At 39.9% G+C, this 24,248-nt stretch overlaps 1 protein-coding gene across 1 annotated transcript in view; it reads right to left on the bottom strand.

Moving 5' to 3' along the window:
- The window catches only part of LOC108492349 (tyrosine 3-monooxygenase-like), a 39,795-nt gene that overhangs the window by 2,052 nt on the left and 13,495 nt on the right, over positions 1 to 24,248 (bottom strand). Inside the window, exons 7-11 of the mRNA XM_017804598.1 lie at positions 20,824 to 20,959; positions 20,104 to 20,173; positions 18,385 to 18,441; positions 15,567 to 15,662; positions 10,010 to 10,143 (exon numbers count right to left, since the gene is read on the bottom strand). Coding sequence (XP_017660087.1) covers positions 10,010 to 10,143; positions 15,567 to 15,662; positions 18,385 to 18,441; positions 20,104 to 20,173; positions 20,824 to 20,959 — 493 coding nt within the window. The remainder of the gene's footprint in view (positions 1 to 10,009; positions 10,144 to 15,566; positions 15,663 to 18,384; positions 18,442 to 20,103; positions 20,174 to 20,823; positions 20,960 to 24,248) is intronic.

Below are 24,248 nucleotides of genomic sequence, written 5' to 3'. Positions count from 1 at the left end.
TACAGGAACATATTCATTATTCCAGACACAGTTCTAACAGGACCAATGCTCCTACATACAACTTCTTGTTCCCTTTTTGGCAGAGAGAGGAGAAACATTTCTATCTCTTGATTCCATTTTCAGAATAACATTCAGCCCACAGTTTTTGTGGGACGTGAGTCCTCATGCTCTCCAGCACTTTTCCCTGCCCTACTTCTCCTGTTTTCCAAAGAAACTTATTGAAACATCACAGCTCCCCTCAAGCCCCAGCTTCTGTCTTACAAGGACATGGAAAAGACCAAAGTCTATATATACATATCTTTTTGTGTGGCATAAGCACAGGATATACCAAGGGCATGAGGAACAGTAAGTGCACTGCAGGTGCTCTTCCACTCCAGCTCTGTGTAAGAGCGATCCTTTAATTCAGGATCAGATCACTCACGTCTTATTCTGTCTCAAGCACAGCAAAATTGCTACACAGGACTGCCGTGAATCCAGGACTCTCCCATATTTTCTCACCTACTGTCCCTTTGCTTTTCCCTTCCACTGACCAATAGTGTGACATAGCAGAGCTGTTGTGGAGTAACATGTTGTGTACTATGGAACTTAGTCTTAATTTCATCTAACAAGATCTTGCTCGTGAATGTTTTTCATGTAATACTGAAAATAACTTCTTTACTGAGGGTGGAAGTCTGGAAATGTGACAAATTCTGAACCTGTTTCTCTGGAGAGAAATTGCTAGCAGAAGACTTTGTGATGGTTTTGTAGGAGGAATTCTGAGTAAAACAGTTCTTGGTGTTTTTTGGTGGTGCCCTCAACTACAGGATTACATTCTTCCTCACTTCTTTGAGCGAGGGTCCTTAAGTAAAAAAATATTTCCTATTGCTCCATGTTTCCTAAACAATAGAATTTATCTTGCTCTGTCTTGCACACGAATATAAACAGGATTCCACAATCTCAAAACTGATATATTAGAAAGCAAAAATCCTGAACTTCCTTTCCTGAATTCTCAGGCGACATAGTACACCATGAAGCACAGCCTAAGATAGCTCTTCTGAAACTCCGTTGTACTACATATTTTAGCAGCTTAGAATACAGAACTAAGCCATCAGTAGGAAGCATATGGGCCCTGCAGTCCACTGTAATAAATTTAGTGTTTTCAGCTGTTAGTCAGCACTTAAAGGTTTTGGTAAACTGCTTGAATGTGAGGAGCAATTTTTAGAAATTAATCAGGAAAGACTTTGTACAGACCATCTTTTCCACTTAAATAGTAAAGAGTGATGTGTTCTGTAGTTCTATGTATAATGACATCATTGCTTCTTTGCTTCGTGTTTTCAGTCTAGTTCCTGGACAAATAGAGATGTCAAGGTAATAGAAAGTCACTTTTCTCCATGAAAATATTTTTTTATCTATGTATCTAATCTATCTGTCTATCTGTCTATCTCTATCTATCTATTTATCTTTAACTCCATTTAATCAAGTAATATAGCAATACAGAAACAAATGATGTACTTACAAAACACAGAGAAATTGTGCTTGAATGGCTTGCCCACAACCCAAACAGGCAATATCATCAGAAAGCCAGTACCAAAATAGTGATGGGGTGGAATTATTCCCAAACTGCGTTATGTACATGATAGATTTGTAATGGAAAGTCCATTCTGGTAAATTCTGACTTGCTTTCTGCCCAGGGATAAAGACCGGTAATTGAAAGAAAGTTATAACAAGTAACACTGGTTAGCAACTTTCATTTGCAAAAGCTCCTTCCTCCTCAACCTCTGCAGCTAACACAATGTTTCATAAAGGGGCAAAACTTCAGATTCAGTTGCGAAGCCTGCCTTTGTAGGATACTAGAGATGCAGGAATCAAGTTAAATAATTTTGTTTACTCAGATTTAAACCAAGAAATATGAACTAATGCAAGAGTCAGAACCAAATGAAATGTCTGAAGTACAAGACTTAAACACTGTACAAAATTCATATCGTCATCCAACACACATTCCATTTCTAACCCATCAGTTTTGGGATTCATTCAGGAAATACTTAAAAACAGGCTCTTTTTATGGGTTCTACTGAGACTGTTTCTAACAGTCTTGTACAAAACATAATGATGATCATCTGTGTCATCTTGTGAGATGTTATTGAAAGACAACATTTGATAATTAAAAATTAATAAATATTTTCCTTCTGCAAGTTCATTGTAATTGTCTGTTTATATCAGAGTATTTAAAGTGTGCCAGTCTACCACTTCAAGGAATATTTCATCATACTGACAGCTGGTGATTTTTTCTCTGTCAGTAAATATAAGAGGAAAGTACTAAACGCTGCACAGTGGTATAACTATAAATAGATCCTTTATTTGTTGCTTCCAAATTTTATCTATTAGCCTGCTAACAAAAATTTAGCTGTTGATTCCGTGGGATCAAGTCAAACTGGCTTCACTAAAGTCAACAGTGTATTCTATTTTATTGCACACCATGCTCAAACTCCACATCTTCAGTGATAGATGAAATAAGCCACATCATTGTAAATGGTATCTAAAATTTTTATAAAGCAGCCACTCAACTTCCAAATTGGAGAATTCTTCTAGTTACTGTACCTGGCAGGTGTTAGGTGCTATGTTTTATATTCAGTAGTTTATGTTTAAATCTATCACAGTTAATGTTGTGAAAGATGTACCTTGAAGATTAATACCACTGGTTATGGATGGGAGTAAAGGTTTGGTTTCGATACATCAGACGGTAGCTGTCACCTCTTTTACTCAAGTGTAACCATTTTGCCAGGTCTTAATTGCCTTCAGCAAGGGCCAGGTTTAAAATTAAGAGTGTCCATGTGTTGCTCAAGTTTCACCCAAACCCCTGGGAAAATAATATTGAACTTTCTCCTGTTCAGTGGCTTAATTTTCCCCATTTGCAAACACAAATTGAAGGGATCAATAGATAAAATTTTAAATTAAAGTTAAAAACAAAACTCTTGACAAAGTAGTTGGGGTAAAAGACAGCACCTAGCACACAGTTCAAGGAATAAAAATTTTACAGTCTTCATTTTGAGGGGCAGTGCTTGGCCAGCTGTTCACTTTTCCTTCCTAAGACAGCCTTCTCAAAATTTAGGACTCTGACGTCTCACAAGGCAGCAAGGCCTGGTCAGCTTCAGCTTTCATAGAATCATAAAATCGTAAAGTTTAGAAGAGACCTTCAAGATCATTCAATCCAATGGCCCGCCCAGCATTACCACTGTAACTCCTAAACCATATCACCCAGCACCAGATCCAGGTGCTGCTTGAACACCACCTCTTTGGGCAATCTGTTCTGATGTCTGACTACCCTAGCAGTGAAAATTTTTTTTCTAATATCTAATCTGAATCTCCCCTGCCTCAGCTTAAGGCCATTTCCTCTTGTCCCCTCACTGCAGGCACGGCAGAAGAGACTGGCCCCATCTTGCTATAACCTCCTTTCAGGTAGTTGTAGAGAGCAATGAGGTGCCCTCGAGCCACCTCTTCTCCAGACTAAATAAACCCAGCTCCCCTGGTGGTTCCTCACAAGAAATGTGTTCCAGACCCTTCACAAGTCTTGTTGCTCTTCTCTGGTGTGTTCTTTTCCACTCACCATGTAAAAAACTCTTTTCCAAAGACGCCTTTTCTACTTTCCAAGCTTTGCACCCCATGTTGAAAGTAAATGCCTTAGATAAGGCTAACACTCCTCAGGCATGATTAAAAAGTCTTAACTAACCTAAACTCCTCCACACTCTCACAGGTACCGAATTTCCTCCTTTACACTAAAAAGCTCCCTTTCAGACAGAAATGTTTCTAAAGTATAATGAAACAGCATATGCAAAGCAAACATGTTTCAGGCCTATCCACTGGTGCTTTAGGTTCCTCATCCCTTTGCTCTGCCAGTTGTCAGTCAGACTCTTTTTCTAGTCTGTCTTTCTTTCCCCTGAGGAATTTTTGTGGTGGGAGAAGGTACCAGAGATTTGCTTTCACTTTGGGCCTCAGCCACCAGCATTACCCAAACTTAATGTATATTTAATACGATACAGCCAGTAACCCTTTCTGCCAACCTCTGATCATGCGCCAGCTGAAGAATGCTGCAAAGTAATGTCTTCTAACTGAATCTCAAAGCCCATGTATAAACTCCTGATTAGCGGTGGGTGAGATTACCAGGAATGTATGTATATACCCCTCTGTTTCTATGCCAACTGGAATTTCTCCATGCTGTAGGATATCTATGGAAGCAGGCTCCAGAGAGCCTTATGTTTTTGCAGTATATGTTTAAGGCAAAGCTACTGGAGGGTTTTTCCTGGTAGCTTCACTTCCTGACTCAAGAAGTCATGTAACACTTCTATGCATGGTTAATTGATGGTCATGATTTACTGGGTAAATGATGACATTTCAGTGATGGGTGTAAGGAGATCTTCATGCGTGTGGTTGTACATGGAAGAATTAAATGTTTTAGGTTTCTTCAGGAATATGCTATCATTTCCATGGAAGCTTGCTTTGATTTGTTTTCTTCTTCCTTCACAGATCATCAGAGATAAGGAAGACTTAGGGTAATGAAGTTTTTCTTCTTGGAAGGTCTTTCTCTTTTTTCTTTTTTTTTTTTTCTCCCCCTGCTAGCCTTTCTTGAAGTGGTTAAATAAGGTTTACATTCACCAGGTAGTACAAAGATCAAAATGTTAAGGGAACAAAAGGGAAGTGATTGAGAAGGTCTTTCTGAGGATGACAGCTCTGCATTGTAATACAACACTGTTTCTCATGGGAGTGGGTGGGAGGCCAGCCTAAATTTCCTCTTCCTGTCCTGCCAAATTCCCCAAATTGCATAACTGTGTATTCTCCTTACACAGTGGTACCCTTGGCATCCCTAGCAAATCTGCAGGGAAGCAGTGAAGCAGCTGGAGACTTGAAGGTGGACCAAAATTGGTAGAGCACAGACTTGGTTAACCAAAAAACAAAACAAACCCAAACCCACAAACTGAATTTACTAACTCTCCCATGTATAACAGAACAACACAGTACAGATTTAATAACATACACTATTTTGTTCTAAATGCACTCCATCTAGGAAAAATAAGTTTATCAGGATAAGCAAAGGACCCATGGGGAGTTCATCAGTTCAGTTTCAAGTCACAAGATGTGTTTTACTTGGCTTTGGAACCTTCTTGTGTAAGATTAATACAAAACTGCTGAAATGCAAACTGACAAAAAGACATATTTTTACTGGTTGGTGCTTTTTCCTCTGTGCCATTATTTTCATCAGGAGGCCCCATTGCTGCCTGTCCCATCACTGCTGCCTTAGACTGACAGGAGTATGAGGTACTTCTTGGCTTCTGTGAGGAAGTGAAAGACTGACTATTGGAAGAGCAGAATGACTAGTGTAACTCATAAGGATGTAACCCTGAAGACTTTTGTTTTGTCACTACATTGAATAAAAAGAAAAGAATTTGGACCTTCTTAGAGGGGAGTGTCAAACATGGCTATCCTGGGGTAGGTTCTGCCTGAGGAAGGAGGGAAAGATTTACCTCCTTTGGAAAAACATTTACACATCTTAAAAGTTCAAGTAGCCAAATCCATTACTTTTGCAGCTCCACTAAGTTTCACTGGAGGAGCCTCCCCTAGTCGAGTATGCCAGCTGACTATCACCAAGACAATAAAAAACTGCAAGTACACCCACAGTGGTTTTGATAATCCCGCTCTTGTGGTCTGTGTGCAGCACCTTAGACAGGCTCAGTACTGTCACTGGGATTGCTTGAGAGATTGGGTACTACTCAGCATGTGTAAGGGTGGGAGAATCTGGCTCCAAATGGCTTCTTTTTCTCTGCTTGCTACAGGAACTGGAAAAGACAAGGGTGTGTGGGCGGGCCTGGAGTCCCTCCAAGGAAAGTGTGAGGCCTTGGGCAAAACAAATCCATCAGGTCTCTCATTTCTTCCAAATATAGGTCTGTTCTGAGTAATAGCCAAACTCAAGTCTAAATTCCACATTCAACCATTTCAGAGGGAATACATGAAAAAGACCCTATGGCCTACAGAATCCGTCTATAGAAAATATTTTGATAGCTCTTCCGCTCTGGCATTATCTTCCACTTAAAAAGAAAGAAAAAGAAAATACACAGAACTGGAGCACATGATTCAATTTTCACTGTAAAAGGACTGATTGATGAAAATAATACTTCTGAAAACAATCTGTTGTGAGCTATCAAACATTTTTGCCTATGCACCAATTGGCAGGAAGCAGACAGATAAATTATTACAATATGTAAGGAAACAAATTGCTCTGAGGAGAAAGGGTATTTGTGTGTGTGTGTTTATGAGCAGGATAAGTAGAATTAAATCCATAAAAGCATGCTGAGAGATCATCCTCCATCACAGTAGAAATATACTGGAAGGGAAGGAACTCACTTCAGCTCTGTCCTTGGCTGAATTTCTAGCAAAACAGGGTTTATGATATGCAAGTGTTCTTCTGGAATAGAATAGAAGAATCCTGGACTTGAAAAAAAAAAAAAAGCTTGGGATGCTCCTGCTGTTGAGAGAAAGGGGGTCTCATAACCATTTTTGTCAAGATACTTCCAAATTTTTCAGGCATCACCACACTTTAATAAAATCAAGCATTTGCAACAGCTCCCCAGATCTTGAGTATTACTACCCATGGGAAAATTTGCTGAAGTGCTTGTAGACATGAAGGTTTAAGAGACAGCATTCCGTTAACTTTCAATAAGACAGTTTCTTTAGAGTCTGGCACGTGGACAAATTACAGTGAGATAAGCTCTGCATGAAGTAACAGCATGCGGATTGCTCTGTTGTGACTGTCTGTGTACATGCTCCTATCCCACAGTGACCAGTTCAGGAAGGGATGATAACTCCTTTTCCATCAGGAGCCAAACCACCTCACATTTACCTCAGAGTTCAGACCCTGTACACTGGCAGCTGGTGGGTAGCAGTGCACAGGGTAGCTGTTTGCCACATGCTAAACACACTTTTGAATAAATGAGTAGGGCTTCTAAGCTGCACAGGATGAATCACATTTGTGGATCACTATCACCCAGCTTGAGCCATGAGATCCACATTTTGCCTGCTTATGCCATACCTGTAGCCTGCATCAACCCCATCTCTTTGTGCTGCTGCTAAGAGGAAATGGAATCCTTCCTGTCTTGAGCATCGTCTTCTTTTCCTAAACTTTCCATTTGTGAATAGTAGAGGAAGGAAGGGGTCATGAAGAACATGAAACTACGGAATAGGCACTTATTAGATTGATTCTAGGAAACATAGATTGTAGATAAATTTCAGGAACATCTCAGAGAGGGGCTGGAGAGGCAAACAAGATGAATTGGAGCACATATCAGATATTTGTTCCATAGCAAGGCTATACAGCTGCTAGTGGTTGATCTTAGGTTTTCCACTAGATGTTCCATATATTTGACCTTTTGGTTATTACTACAATCATCATGACATCAATAAGAAGCAAAGATTTTTAAAGGTATCCTGGAGAATCTGAATTCCATGAAAAACCAGCAGAAGCCTATCTCTTAAAGGCCTCTTTGCAAATCTTTCCTTACACAAAAATCTTCTCAGAATTCAAATTAAGCACCCTTGTATGTGACAGAGCCAGAGCATCTTGGGCCTTTTATTTTCTGCTTTTTCTTTTAGCCAAAGTACAAATATTCTGTGATCTGAAATGCAACAGGAAATCTTTTTGTCATATTTGAAGGCTACTGAATGAGATGAGTGTTTTAAAAAATAAATAGTGAGCAGAAGTAAAGTGTTCCTCTTACAAAGTCTTGTATTTGCACATTGTCAGGGAACCATTCATAGTTTGTGAACACAGTAGTTGATAATAATTGCTAGCAGCAATGAGCTAGCTGCAAGGGCTGCTAACTGTGGGCAGCTAGCCAGCCTAAGAGGTTGTGATCATGTCATGAAGGCAGCAAATAAAAGACTGTGTGGATGAAAGTTACTATGCTATTTTGTGATAGATAACTTGAAAAGGTGACGGGGGAATAAAAAAAATGAAGTCCAATAACAAATAAATACACTGCAAACAGATGTAGCTCATATCACCTACCAAAAATTGGAATAATTTGGTCTTTCGTGTAGTTGAAACATACTAAATAGGAACTTACTAATGTGTTTAAGTCAGCATCATAAATTACAGTGAAAAGATTAGATAAACTGAGCTGGTTTGCACATTAAAGATTTTTGCATACAACTACAGCTTCATCACTAACTTCAAGTGCTGAAACCACCTTCAAGTATCTCAGTGACAGGTGAGATGAACTGCTGTAGTTTTAAGAGACGTTTTCAAGGGCCAAGCAGAGGTTTTTTAGTTCCTCTTTCATCTGAGTGCCTTCTTGACTTTCTGTGGTGTGTTCATAATTTCAACGCTGTTGGTGAAGGGGTCATAGCACAGAGCAAAAGGCTTCTTGATCTTCATTGTGTAGCTTCTGTGGGGGAAGAAGACAGAGCTTCTAGTTCAAAAGGCACTTCCTTAAGTGTAAAACCTACAGGACCTAATTTCTCGCTATGTGGTCATGGACTTATCAGGGAGCAGAGGCTGCTCTGACACATCCTCACTGATACTCTTTAATGCTGTCTGGTGCAGTACATTCTCCCCATGGCAGAACAACTTGCAGCCCTGAAGATCTGCAGTGCCTTTTTTCAGTGTGGCTGGCTTAGACCCGTCTGTGCTCTCACAGTTCTACACTAACACAATTCAGAGTTATTACAACCACAAGCTGAGGAATGCAGGAGCACAGCATGTCTGCCGCCTTCACTTCCAAGAAATAACCTGGAGTAGCTCTTTCTGCATAAAATTCTAAAAACCTGTTGATACTAGGCATCCTCTATTTTTCTCTCTCTATTAAAAGAAAAAAACATGACTGCTTGCCATTTTTGACAATATTTCCATTAAGTACACGCTGGTAGGAACCCCCTGTACTGATGTTGCCATATGTTTTGTGTGCTGACAGATTCTTGTGCCTTTGGTTATTTTGAGCAGCTTTGGCTGTGCAACTGTCTTGAAAAAATGTATTAAAAAGCTTCAAGTCTGAGAATGGTGTATTCCTTGTCCTCGTATGTTCTTTCCAGGTTTGCCTGAGTCAAATGCTCTGCAAGTCCTCTCTCTTCTGCCAGTAAGTTCTCACCTACGTTTTTACACATATTAAAAATTTAACGTGAACATTCAGATTTAAGATGAGGAGCCTAATTAGCCATTGCTATAGCCCCAGCAGACAGTGCTTCTGGGGGAGAGGTGGGGACAGTAGGGAAGAAGTCTGGCTCAGGTTCTTTTCTTCTAATAAATTCCTCATTTCAGCTCCTACATGCTCCCCGGTAGCTCTACAATCAGCCTCCAGCCAGAATTGGTCATGTTGTTCTAACTGTTGGAGACGAAGGCCAGAATTTAAACTCTGCTTACTTTTTAAAAAAAAAAAAAGAAAAAAAAGAAAAAAAAAAGAAAAAGAAAAAAAATCCTTACTGCATAACATAATACAGTTAAAGAAATATGTTTAGAAACACCTTGAGCTAATTTGAAATATTGTCATTTGGATTGCAGTCAGCTACTGTGTAGAAATTATATTGCCTGTGAATGCTGATTCTGCATTCTTGTGCAGATATAATCGGAGGAGAAAAGCAATCTTGTTTTTAAGCCCCCTGCTGATCCATGTTAATTCCTGAGACTGCTATAAAATTTCTGTGTGACCTTGGGTAAATCAGTTCTTCATGGCCTCCTCTTTGTATGGACTAGCACATAGGGTGGGACTGCACTCTCACTATTAGTTACAGACTTTACTTAAGAAGTTGCTAAAATGAAGCATTGTTAAGATTAAGCATGAGACAGGGCATAACAAGATATAATTCTGAATTTTTATGAAGCTTTTCTGAGATAAACAAGTTCATGTTTAATTTTGTTGTAAAAAAGCCATTAAGCAGATGCAATGAGTTAGCCTGGCATGGTTATTGCAATAGCGGTACATGTATTTGAAATTAAGACTCAAGCCAGTGCGACCCCCTCAATGAAAATACCCACAATCACTTTACTTACTGAAGCTTGACCTTGGCATCTTCAAAATTTTCTGCTATGAAATAGACAGGCTGGAAGGCTTGATCCTGATAGGGGTGAACTGCAGTCACTTCTGGATCAAAAGGCTTGTACTCTGGTTTGTTTGACAAAGCATACTTTGTAGCAGGAACAACACAGGTTAGAGCAGGTGAATGAACAGAGAAAGAATTAGTCCCTGCTGGACTGTGAAATTCTCTTTGTGGAATAGTTAGGGGTAATATCAAGTCCTGTTCTTTCACAGGTGAAAGCTGATTTTCATAATTAGCAGTTAATAAACCAAATAATAAATATTAAAAAAATAAATTAAAAAAATAAATATATATTTCCTATATTATATTGATGGACTACTGGATACCAGAGCCATGTTCCCAGACACGGAAGGGAAAGTCTATGGCACTTCTCAAAATATAAGTATCTGGAAGAAAATAATATCATGCTACTTTTCTTCAACTAGTATCATAGAAGATTCCCGGTCCTGTGCAGCAGTACTTCAAAGCCCCCCTGCCTAAAGGGCAGCCTAAAATCTTCCTTGAAGCCCAAAATATAAATAAGCAGTATCCTCTGTGTGTGCGTGTTTGTGTCTTTGGACCCACAGAGGTTCTTTTATATGTTCTTCTCAAGTTCTTTTACATTGTCCCTCAGGCAAACAGGAGGATTACGGAAGCCACTTCTGACCACACTGTGGTCCATAGGCACATCTTTATCATTTGTTTACATATACTGGAGATACCTTTAAACCAGACACCAGCTTAATATCATCACACAGTCCTAGGAAGGCAACACAGGTCAGGTTTAAAGTGAGTTCCTAGACAGTTTGTCTGCCCCTGAAGCCCAAATGAGGTCCTTTAAAGCTAGCTCAGCACTAGTGACATTTAAACTGCATCATAGATGTGCCTGAAAGCTGGTTGTGCCTCTAGTTGGCCAGGTTGGTGTCCCACAGACACTGTGGTGAAGTGTCCTGGGTGCAAACAAAAAGGAAAAAGGCAACCCATCTCAGTCAATGTTAAAACCATTTTATCCACCTTCAGACTGACTCATCCACCTAGAGACAGTCTTTTAGTACCCACCCCTTCTTTGATATCTGCCTCTTTGCCTTTCTCTCTCCTTCCTCAACCTTCACGAGGCTCCCTTCGCTATTTTATAATCCAAATGCCAACTCTTATGGTACTTGTAAATAACTGGTAAGAGTGGGTGACACAACAGAAGACTTGCAGTTCAGTCTGCTAACTGGAAAAATTCAGACAGTATCCTTAAGCCCATTTTTTGATATTTCACTGAACCAGGCCTGAACTCTCCATCACTGGAGGCCTGCCTTAACCAGGAGATCAATGTGCTGCAGAACTGGTGCAGAAATACATAACATGGCTTTAAAGGAAAAAAAAAAAAAGAACAATAATATAAAATTCTAAAAGATGGTGTTTTTCTTGCTCTTCATTTCAGTGTGTAATTGAAGAATAAACTTTGGAGAGCACTCATACAATCTAAGATGGTTGGTGTATACACAAACATGAGGCTGCTCTTAGAATCTTAGAAGCTCTGGGGACTAATGGGAAAAGATTTCAGAAACTCAAAACCTGACAGGGGTCCCGCTATGCTGTCAGTGTTGAAGCAGAACTGAAATCCCATTGATTTCAGTGGAAGTTCAGCTTGAAACTGGATGGCCTTAAAGGCCTCTAAAAGTTAAGTACTAGTTGTGCTGCAAGAAAAGCATATGTAGCACTGAGTGTTGCCAGAAGTGCGGTATGAGCCATAAGATTTTACAGTATGTAGGACAGAGTCCAGCTGAGTGTTAACAGAAGAAGCATTTTGGATAATGTAGAACAGCTGACAGAATATAGTGAAATAAACAGTGCAATACTGAGAGCTGTCGGGGAGGAATTCTTACAGTTCAGAGGAGGCAAGTTTGGCCAGCAGTCAGACCCATTACAACTGTTCAGTTTAGACTCGGGTATGGTTATCCCTCTGATATATAGCTGCTGTTACCAAATCATTTGTTAGATAACAGGGATTCAACTGCAAGACTCACGCAGATAGTTTCTAGCTCTACCTCTTATCCTCTACCTTTCCCCCAGGTTTTGCCCTAAATTTGGGCAGGATCAGTTCATCCAAAGCAAATATCTACCTGAAGCTGAGTTTAAACTGCTAAGAGTGTGTGCTGTGGAACAAAGGGAAATGTTTTGAAGACTTCATAGTCAGGATGTGGTTCCCTGGGTTGCAGTCACACACCCACAGAGAGTCAGTCCAGGCTGCAGTTCAGGGATGTTCCCAGGCTTCTTGGTGATGCTAAGTTCTCATACCACATTAGCTGGATGTACTGATGCTCACCCTCCCCAGCTGCTTAGGTGTTCTCTTCTTGTAGTTAACCATCTAACCTTAGTAACTCCTGCCCTTATTGCCTCCTCAATGACCAAATCATCCAGTTATTCCTGGTCAAGAGGCCTTCAGTGATGAGGAAAACCCTCCTTTGCACATATTGCTGCAGTGTGTCTCCTCCAGCACATGACCCACAGTGATAATCCTACAGTACTTGTTATCAAGTCTGGGAATCAAGTCTGGGAATCAAGTCTGGGAATCAAGTCTGGGAACTCCATGCAGAAGTCTGGGAATCAAGTCTGGGAATCAAGTCTGGGAACTCCATGCAGAAGCCCACCTCTGGGCCCATACTGAGAAGAGTGGCAGATAATTTTTAGTATGGAAAATGGCTTTCTCTCAGGCAGCAACAAAACTTATCTAGAGCTTTCCCAAGTGCCAGTCTAAAACTGCAAACTGTGTTTTGCAAGAAACCGAAGTCTATCATGAGCCTCACTATCGTCCAGTCTTCATCTTCTCAAACAGATCTGCCTAGCCTCTGCTTTATTTCTAAAAAACAAAAAATCTTCTATGAATAGATACTGCACTACACATATTTCCTCTCTTCAGCCGTAAAAGAAACAGTTGGTATACATTTGCAGGTTGCTAGCAGGTGCTTAGGCACAGGACCTCACCTCTTTACTTGCACTGCCACTGTCCATACTGAAGTTAGAATCAGATGCTTATGCAGAATACAGGGATGAAATGGAAATATTTCTATATTTCAGTTTGGTTCTAAATAAAAAGATGAATCAGTCAGCCACAGAAGGAAACTTCAGCGCCTAAAGCCATGGATATAATTAACTCGTACATAAAAAGTTTCAGATGCACTTCAGGTGAAGTGCACAGAACCACCAAGACATTGTCCCAGAAGCTACACAGTGATGAACTTGAAGAGCTCACACAGGGATTGTACAGGGTGCATAACAGCATTGCTGGTTAACTACTTGCCCATCTTCAGAATTAGGTGTTAAATGAACACATTGTTGGAAGGGGGATAATTCTTCTTCATTACATATTGAATATCAATGCCATCACATCTGCATGTATTTTCAGTAATATGATGAAGACCCAGGTGGACCCAGCTTTATCAAAAGTTTATCCAGTAGCTTTACCCAACAACTACTGATGATACAAGTAATGAAAAGAAACTGCCATTTATCAACTCAAGGATAGTTATGACTTCCATTGTCAGCCTCGGAGGTAGGGAGTTCGAGATGCAGTTGTAGTTTTGTGTTATATAGCACAGTTTTGTGCACAAGCAGTTCTTGCCTACTGCTTTAATCAAAAGCAGAAGAGCTTGTTGGTGTCTGGGGAAGAAAAGGACAGAAAAAGAGGGGAGAGAGCACAAATCTGGTGCACTGAAATCCAGACTCTCCAAAAGCGAACATTTTATGATGAGACTTTTTTACCTTCATCTGTGTCAAAATTACACAGAAAAAAAAGAGGCAACATCATACAGATAGATTCTGGGGTGCATATTGCTATGAAAGCTACATAAGTATCAGCAATATGATTACCTGTACCCTTTAGTATCCCATTTAACATGTAAATAAATTTGACTTAAAACTATAAAATATTAAGATAAGCAGATTATAATAAATGTTGCATTGAATTGTGCTTCGACACTGGATCTCTGTGGTTCTACCAGGTAAATAAATGCAAGTTTATTTTTCCTGTTTGTTGGCAGTGAAAATAGCAAGTACTTAAGGATTTTCAAATAAACAGTAGCTTCAGCCTTATCCTAGAACAGATAGACATGTAAACAAAATGCATTCCACTGGAGCCTAATCGGTAGGGGAGCTTATTTATCTGCTGTTTCAAAGCAATACACCTCATTGTTCCACAGATGCCTGCTACAGTAGTGCTAGTACACTGAAATTCATGAGCATTCAGGCCAAGAGTAGGCTGCTGTGTAGAAAGGAAGTCATGTTTATTTCTCTAGAGGGCTAACGAGCGTGCAGATCTCTCAGCTTTTCAAGAGGGAAAGCTCTCTACAGATTTTGCTCACAAAAATCTCCAAACTGCAAGTGTTGGGAGAAAACCAATGCTAAACTCAGCAAGTGGTAAAATGAGGGCTGATGTCTGGGAGGGTTCCCCTTTCTCTGTGTTAATTTCAGCTGCCCCTCTGTTGGGTCTCCTACTTTAAATGTCTTGAATTGACACGGGAAGTGGGCTGACCGTACACCATTAGGACAGTTTTGCAATATGTTTATTGTCATAACAATCCAAAGATCTCCAGTTATGGGAGTCCAAGCTATGCTAATTCAGCAATTGTTACATGTGAATGTAGCCCTGTTAGGCTGCTGGTTTATGTGTTGAGCTTAAGATGTGTCTCCCATGAAAAAAAAAGAAAGAAAAGTTTCTGGTTTATAAAAATGCTTCAAAAGAGTCTTATTTATTTTCCTTTGGCTCTTACCAAATTTAAAAAAATCATCCAGTACCTGCACAACCTGAAGCAGTTGAGACCTACTGACACCAGTTTAGAGCTTTTGCAATTAAAAAGTCATTACCTGCTTCATTGCTCTGCAAAACTAAGAAGTTAATATCTCTCCTATCAGCTGTTTGTCCAAAGGAAGGGAAACCCGTAAACTTTCTGTAAAGGTGTACGGTTCCTCTTTCCACAGCTAATCTGTCCAAGCAGGGCATTATTAAACCTGTATACACAGATTTTCATCTATGTAAAACAGAGCTGAAATTAGTTTTGAAATTTATTTAGGAATGTAAAATATTAAAACATTTTCTTTTTATAAGTGTCCATGCCATTTACAGTTTCTTTGCACTTTATTTGGTCCAGTCAGTCAGTGCCTTTCTGGTTCATATCTGTGTGAATGTCAATGGCATGGATGAAACAGCTGAGCTCATAGTAGGCATAATATTGCCCTCTAGTGAGTAATTCAGAAAGGTATGTGAGTTTTATGTTAAAGTCAACTGCATTACTACAGATCTAATATTTTATAGGATGGTTGCTTTCATTGCATTTCATTTCTAGATGGAAGACAGGTACATTACCACAGTAGTTTTTCCTCTACTCAGTAACTTCTGAGAAGGGAGAATTAATTTCTTTGCAAAAGAAAAATCTGAATTATAAATTGTACCAGTTTATGCAGAAGAACATAATTTGCTTTTACCAGAGAGTTCAGAAAACTGGATTATATAAATCTTTCAACACTTTGCTTTTGACACATACCATAAGCTCCCCATAAGATGAAAGCAGTCCTGCCCCATAAGCTTTGATCAATCCATTTTGCTTGCAGAGACCAAACTCCACAGTGAACCAATAGAGCTGGGAATAAGAACAGCTTGTGAAAAACAGTTTGAAAAAGGAGGGATTTTAAAGCTTCTCATTTTTCCTTTAATTGTCTTTTATCCTTATTCTTTAGTATATTTGTATCTTTGAATTTTATAGTTGTATATTTTAAGAAAATTATTTTTCTCTTAACATATAAAACACACTAAATGTTACATATATGTTTTCAGAACTTGTTGCACTTCCAAAAAAAAAGAAAAGGATGGCTTATCCATTAGTGGCAAAGTGCCCTTCAAGATTACACCAATTATATCTTTGTCATGCTCCAGTAGAAAATCAAGATACATTTCTCTGGGCCTTTCTTGTGATAAAGCATGCTTAGGACCATACTTCCTTTACCTGCTGGACAGTAGTGGGATAAAAGCAACTCTTGGCTCTGCCAAACTTTTAGTCCTTCCCTTATTACAAAATTTAAGGAAGCAGATAGTTCTGGACACATGGTAAATGAGGCATTTCAAGAATATAGCTTTGTATCACAACTCTTCAAGGTTCCTTTAGAGACACACAGCACTTTGCTGCCTCATACACAGGGATAGACCTTGGCTTCCGATTAGCCATAGGTACTGCATTCTCAGGACCCTGTTTAAAGAACTGCAGAGAATTTGTAAAATAATGTGAAACTCCATATTATTCTGTCTCTTCTTCATCTTACGTACTCTTTCTTTCTCCTACCCTTTTTCATATACCTTTTAATTTTGATGACTTGCTTTTAGCCTGAAAATTTATCATTAAAGAAACAACATGCTAGGATCTTTCTTTTTGCAGAATCCCGAGCTGTTTTTTCTACAGTTCAGCTAATAATTAATGCATTTTTATTGTGTTAATAATGTTGATTCTTATTATTTCACAGCAAAAAGTCTTTCGAGTGCCTGCTCATTTTGCAGGAGGCTTTTTTGACTGCCAAATGAGACATGGGAGGAGGAGGAATTTTTTTTTTTACTGTTTCTTTAGATATCCTGTATTTGAATTCCAGTTAGTGAGATTCTTTCAGCTCTCACTGTTTTAACAGGTTACAAGAAAAGGTGCTAGCGGCACTCTGTGGATGACATGAACACTGGCAGTTTCTCATCTCTGGTGCGTGGATCCACCTGCACAGTGAAGTCATGGGGCTGAATGAAATAATGGCATTTCAAAGTTTGTGTTACAAAAGGTATAGACCATAGCAACAAGTAAAGTTGAGATTCTTTAAAGGAACTTTTATCTTAAATGTTGTCATAGCATCCAACCTAGTTGCCTACATTCTCTTTATAATGAACAGAGAACGACAGGGACTTCCAGAGATAATCAGAGAATTCACATTAGATTTTTATGTCAGGGTAATGAATACACTAGATTCTTCTCTATCTCCACTTTTTAGAAAAGGAAACTCAAACAGTGAGCCTAGATCAGTTGTATAAATTTTAAACATTTGAGGATTGAGATGTTAGTCCAGAATATATTTACTGTTCAGAATACTTAAATGACACAAAGTTGTATTCTCACAGACTCTGAACTGCAGGTAGCCCTTTCAAAAAGATGTCCTTATTCTACCTCCTCAAACCCTAGAAGATACTATGACAATTTCAGATATGAGACCCATTATTCTTCTAATCTAAATCCTATCTCTAATCTAGTCCTATTCAGTCCAGGATCAGGGTGGGGTGCTTGCAGGGAAATGCTTTATAAGCCACCAGCCTTAACCCAATCTCACCAAGACCTGGGTAACAATGCAAAATAGCTCTCTGGGACTCATAATTCTTTTCACCCTAGCGAAGGTATGGACCTTAATCTCACTCTAGCCTTTCTAGACCTAGAGAGTGGAAATTGCAGTGGAAATGTGAACTGTCCCTGTCATAGTGTCCTCACATCATCATCCCAGAACCTGTATGATGTTATGAAAAATTCAGCACTGGTATCTTTTGCTCATCAAACTCTAAAAATAAGGCTAGTCTTACCTAGTCCTGACCTAAGGATGGTTTTGTGCAGATGGGTTTTATGTGAGCCACAACCTCCTTCCTGAGTGGGGCTGTGGGCTGGGAGAGGAATTTCAGGAGTTATAGTTTCCTCCCATCCACTACCTTTTCTAAATGAATCTCACCCAGGTGGGTGACAGCAAGGCTCCATTCCTCCTCTGAAAAAGTCATCAAGACTGGTAAATGGATGTCATTATTCAAAAAAAATCACCGGCCTCCAGAGGACTTTCAGAACAAGTTAAAATGTCAGTAAAGGACTTCATGAGTTGTTTTGACAGATGTATAGTGACTCAGAACAGAATGACTGTACCTACTCTCAAATTGCTCTTAAGTGCTCCCCTATTTTGTGAGGTTAATAAATATGAGGTGAATCAAATTCTGATGGTTCTCTGCACCTTGTGTAGGAGAAAATTCAGGTATCACATTTGATATCTAGTCTATTGGGTAAATCTGGAAAGTGAGTTGGGACCATCCTGTGGCTGAAATTGTAAAAACTCAGCTTAAGAAATATGTTCTTATAAAATCAAGAAGTGTAAGTGTATTCTCAGGTGGAATTACATGCTTCTGGGCTCCCCCAGAGGGACTCCAGTCTCTGCTCCAGAACCTTCCTAACCTGTGGAGGAGGTTAGGATGCTCCCATTGTGTAGTTAACCTGAGACACAAGAAGAGCCTTCCCTGCATAGTAAAGGATATGCAGTGAATCGTTTGGAGTTTGTCTCCAATATTAAACTGCCATCTGTACTTACTGTGGCCAGTTTCTCAATCTCCACTTCAGATGATCCAAGAGAAGCCAGTCCAATATCCTAAAGCAAGTAAGCAAGCAGGCAGTGTTACACTAGTGTGATTATTCAGCCCAAGGGAGAGAAAGAGGGGAAGGGGGAGGACCACATAATTTCTAGCATGAATAGCATGAACTATTCATTGTTTTTGTCACCCAAAATGACCTTCTATGGCTTCCAGGATGCCTACCTCTCCCTGGCCCCCAGCTACATACCACTGGGAGCCACATTAGATGAGTGTTTAATCCTCAGTGTTCTCTGTGTAAGATTAACCGTCTCTTGGCTTAATTCTGGACTCTCTATCCCAGACAGAGATTTATACGGAGGCAAGAGAAGGAAGGACAGCAAGGTGGGTTTTATCTTTGCCATTACCTTTCTGTCTCTCACTCTTTCTGAGAGCCCTTATGAGTGGGTCAGATCTGTGTAGGGAGGGTTCTGTTTACTTTCATCTGTGCTTCCTGTTAAATGCTATTCTCACAATAGAAATCTGTAGATGTCTCTTTTTTGCTGTCCCAGAAGCCATATCATGCAGCAAACAAACAAAATTAGGCCACTTTTACCATTCATCGTCTCATGTTGAATGGAATTAAAAAGAATTTTCATGGGGTGAATTTCAACTGTGAAAACACTTTGTGGGAAAAATAAAGTGAAATGTGAAAATTCACTTAATGTGATCCCATGTTGTATAGTCTGTGTTATTGATGGGAAAAGGAGAAAACTGAAAGCTGTGAAATTGCTATAAACTTCTCTTTCTAATGTGTCTTGAGTTCTGGTATTGAACTAAACTGAAGAGGTTTCTTCCAGAATAAATTATAGAGGTCTAGGATATTTAAAGCACTACTCCTCTGATTCTGATAATAACCAATATCTATGAGCAAAAGGGTAACTGCCATGTATTCAAGTTGATACAACTGGAAACCACATTAGATGAGTTGAACTGATTTTCTTTTCAAAATATTCTGACAGGAACCTTCATCACATTACCCCTCTGATCCTATTGCCAGTTTCCACATTAGCCACTGATTGATAAGCCTGGACAATGAGTTACCTTCTTCCCTCTGTTATGGTTTTGAGCAACATTCATAGTTCTGAAGTCTTTAATTATGCAAGGTTGTTGAGTTCACTTGGGTCTGACACTGACACCGACACCTCATACTAAATACTCCCTTATTGTACAAATAAGCTTGGTTTGCTTTTTGAAGCCTCCTCTCCAGTGTGAGCAATGCTGTGAGAATCTGGTGAGTTGTAAAAGGAAAAAGAGCTCTGATGAATGACGTGGTGATGGACACAATTAAAGTCTCATGTGAGATAAAAATGTATATCCAGAGACAGAACCAGCTTGGGGGCTCAGCGGCTGTTGCTGTTTAGGTTCGTGTGGTGCAGGACAGGAAGCCAGGAGAGCAACATTGTCAGTAAAGCTCCACCACCAGCACCACAGAGACATCCTTCTCCAGACTGACATAGCCCTCCCACACAGACAAGTCCCACAAGCACTCCCTGCCCTTCCTTTTACACCATGGAGTAAATGTCTCCCAGAGTGCTGCTAGCCCACCACCCCTGGAGGTTGTGATTCAGGCACAATCCAGTCTTAAAATTGCATTTTATGGTAAGCTACATGTATTTAAGGCACATTTGGCCTGCTATCCAGAGCAGTTGCTTAAACAGCCAGCAGAACAAGCTTCTTACCTGTGAGAACTGGGCAAACTCCTTGTCAGCTAGCATGGGAACATGACCCAGCAACTCATGGCAACAGTCTCTGAAAAATAAGTGACCTTCATGTCTGTTAAAGGCTTCTTTTTCTGCCTTTCATTAACTTCCCATGAAGAACTTTAGCCAACAGACCCCAAAGGGAGCTAGTACAAGAACTGCTCTGCAGTGGATGCCTCCATACCTGTCCTGGCTCTACAAGAAGTGTGACAGAACATTCCCTTCTGCCATGGGAAGCCAGCTGCCCCCTGCTACCTTGTCTATTGTCTCACTTGGGATGGCATGGACACCAACCTTCTATGTCACAACATCTTTGAAAGGCCCCTATTTTGTCCCAGGATACAACAAAAGCGTCTGTGTGAACTTGTAATTTCTCATGAAATGTTATTGTTGTTGTCTGGCCAGCACTTACTGGGAGAGTTTCACAGCAGGAAATCAAACCCCAGCAGATGGTAACTGAAGGCAGTATGAAAAGATTAAACCAGATATTCTCCAGTCTTTTCCTTCCCCAGACAACTTTGCAAGAGAGAGAGAGAACCACACCCTCTCATGCATGACTTCCCCTTCTAACTCTCCAGCTACCAGTTTCCTAAATTGTTTCATTCTGTGGACTACTGGATAGAGCTCCAGGGCCATTCCCAAGAGAATGATCCCCAACACATTCAGAAGGATGGGATTACTCCAGGGCATCAAACTTACGGTTCCGGGGAATGCATAGGAGAAGAGAAATGCCTTATATACTGTGTGCACGGGAAGACACGGAATGCCAGGCTGGCAAGGAAGTCACGAGCAGACAGAAGTCCTGCAGCTGGTCTCAGCCGGAAACCTGTTCTCTCTGCAAAGGGAAGGGAGACCAAACTTAGGCATTTCTAGGGTTAACTGCCCTAGAAATAGGGACCTAATATGTCCCTTCACCAAGCATAGTAGGTAAACCCTAGCTTATCGTTGTTGGTTTGCCCCTGTACTGCTATGGGACCAGTTACTGCAGCATCAAATCACTTAGCCATCCATCCTACATGCATACACACAGCCATGATACGAGGTATGGGGGTACTGCCTGTCCCAGTTCACATTTTTAGCACATTTACACACATTTATGTACTATGTCCCACACGGCAGTGGTGTGTCTGAGGTCACACGTGATCCTTATGATCAAGCAGGGAACAGAACCTGCAATTTCAGTTCTGGCTTGTCTATTAATTCTTGGATTATCTCTCTCACTTCCCGTCTAGCACATGTAAAAGAAAAACAGGAGTGACACAACCCACCCCTACCCTTGTCTGAGAGCACCTGGCTCTTCCCTGAATCTAGGTTACTGTTTAACCCTCTCCTGAAAACTTTCTTCTTCCCTGCACTGAAACTCCTGGTACTTTGCACTGTTGAAGATAGAAGTAGGTGGATCATGGGTCTGCTCTTGTTAGGGCAATTTTTCTATTCCTCAGTTGGCACAGTTCAACATAACCCAGAGGTAGAATTGGAGCATATTATTCCATTTAATTTCCCTTTGTCAGTGCATGCTCCGCATAACTAGTGGGGCACTGTCAAAACTTGCTATCAATTTTGTCTTTCTGCTTGAACTTCATTAGAATGGGAACATGCAGGAGAAAGAGCAATGGGTCATCGTCAGAGATAAGGGTCCTGGAATTTAGCCCTTAACCATTTAATATCAGTCTCTCCAAGAGTGCTTTCACTTATTTTTCCCAGGTTTTTTTATTTGTTTGTTTTGTTGGATTTTTGTTTGATTGCTTGTTTGTTTTACCATTATGTTTGTCTAGAACTACACAGCCTCCCATTGATACGATCATACACATTTTGCTTTGCATATGTCCATAGAACAGGACAGAACAATGCCATACTCCTGCACTTCAATTTCAGCTTGTGCTACCAGTGTTACCCCAGGACACCCTGCATTACTATGAAAGGTCTGTGAGAGATGACTAACAAAATAACCAGTCTGATAGTCAACAGAACACACAATCTACATTTCCATGGGAAACATGTTGGTGGTCTGCAAAGCTAAGAAAATTGAAAATCACTGCTTTCAAAGTGAGCCAATGATAATCTTTTTGAAGTCTTATATTCAAAATCTGTGTTGCATTCTCAGCTCCCATAAATGACATTTCAACTTCTTTAAAGCATAAAACTACATTTAAAAAAAACCAGAAATGGCTTTATTCTCCCTTCTCTACCCATATTCTATTGTGTCATGAAGCCAGGAACCTAATTTTTTTTATGTAAACAAACAAAAAAATCCCACCCAGAAACCAAGCCATTTACAAGATTTGTTTTGATTTGTTTTTTAATGTTTCTTTCAGAATTTCTTGTCTTACTCTATGAGGCTATTTCTCATTAAAAAAGAAAAAAAAAGTAGAGAGAGAAAGAAAAAAAAAGGAAAAAGGATGCTTCAAAGAATTAGAAGTGACAAACATATAAAGCAATACACAAATGAGGGGACAGCAAAGAGTGTTTCTACCTGACATTGTGATGGACTAGATGGTGGGCATTTGCCACAGTTACCTTCTGTTGCTCCACTGAATTCAAAGGTAATGGGTACAGAACTGCCACAAAGCTGAATCAGAAGTGGTTGTATTCTCCCCACTCCTCAATTAAGAAAGCAGGGGGGTTGGGGAAATAGACTGGCAACTATGTCTCCTTAAGCACTGGCCAGGAACTGACACAAGAAGGGTAGGTAATCCCTTGCTGCTGATGCCATACTAAACCAATCCAGAAGAATGTGAAAATCTCAGAATGCGGTAATCTTTCAGCTGAATTCTGAGTCTGAGTGAACTGGACTAGCTGAAAACCAAGGTCTAAGTAACTCAGTTTTGGAAGGACTATGAAAGAATCTAGGGAAATTTATATTGTAGCATTCATGTTGGAAGAGCAGGAGGGAAAATGAAAATTACAGCCTGTGTTCCTTGAGATGCCCTTTTAAACATAGGCCAGTGTATCAGACAGTCTGCTGATGGAACAGACTTGGCCAGTTGCCTTGAAAACCATAGGAAAAAGTTATTTGCTGAAGGTAATATCTGCAAAATTTGAACTTCTATTTCATTACTGCACAATAAAATAAGCAATTAGTAGAAAATTAGGGGTGTGGCTGGTGGAACCTGCTGCCAAAAGATCTGTGAAATCAAAATGACTTGAAAAGAAGGTCTTGAGTGGTTGACCTAAAGTGATCTGCAAGGCTTAATTCTTGGCCTAAAAACTAGTGTATACACGCAGCCTGTGCATTGTAGTATGAGCTTGCTTGAATTCACTGACTGTAATGTCTTCCAGCTGTGGAGGACAATGACTGCCTAAATCCAAACATCTTTCCTAGAAAGAAAGATGTGCCTAGGTTCATCTACTTAACCCTTTAGAAAAACACTTGCGTGTTAAATGGCAAACCACTTGCCATGGTTAACCATTTAAATCCCCTTTAACTAATTATGAAATATTTATGATGTATAGTTCATTTCTGTTCAAACCAATGTCACTAACAGCCAGGTAACACTAGAGAGATCTTGTATTGAAGACAAAAGCAATTGCTTTCTTAGGTTCACAGATATTGCTGAGTAAAAGAGAAGATGAAAGTTTATCTGGCTTTGTGGGCTGGTTGTAACATGATCACTTTCTCTCTGCTATATCCCTCACTCTCTCCCACTCTCTCTCTCTTTCTCTCTATTCCTGTAGTTTATTATTTTCAAAGCTGTTCCAGAGGAGGTTCAGAATGGAAATGTTTCTTCACTTGCAGAGTGGTCAAACACTGGAATAGGCCCCCTAGAAAAGCGGTTAATGGCCCAAGCCTGTCAGTGTTTTATTAAGGTCAACGACCTTAATGACGTGCTTTAACTTTTGGTCAGCCCTGAATTGGCTTGGCAGTTGGGCCAAATGATCACTGTAGATCCCTTCCCACTGAAATATTCTATTCTATTCTATTCTATTCTATTCTATTCTATTCTATTCTATTCTATTCTATTCTATTCTATTTACATCTTATCATCACATATGCTAAAGATTCATGCTGGGATTTATGTCCTAAATGGGAGAATGGGACAGTTCAGAGCTCACCAGTGACAGGAGGAACTGCACTACGCATCTCCACATAGGTTATAATTGAAATACGTGCACTGTATGCCAAG

The sequence above is a fragment of the Lepidothrix coronata genome, unplaced genomic scaffold, assembly GCF_001604755.1.
Source record: "Lepidothrix coronata isolate B3197 unplaced genomic scaffold, Lepidothrix_coronata-1.0 Scaffold10, whole genome shotgun sequence".
NCBI lineage: Eukaryota > Metazoa > Chordata > Aves > Passeriformes > Pipridae > Lepidothrix > Lepidothrix coronata.
The sequence above is the reverse complement of the archived record's forward strand: the minus strand, read 5'-3'. Positions and strand labels throughout refer to the sequence as shown.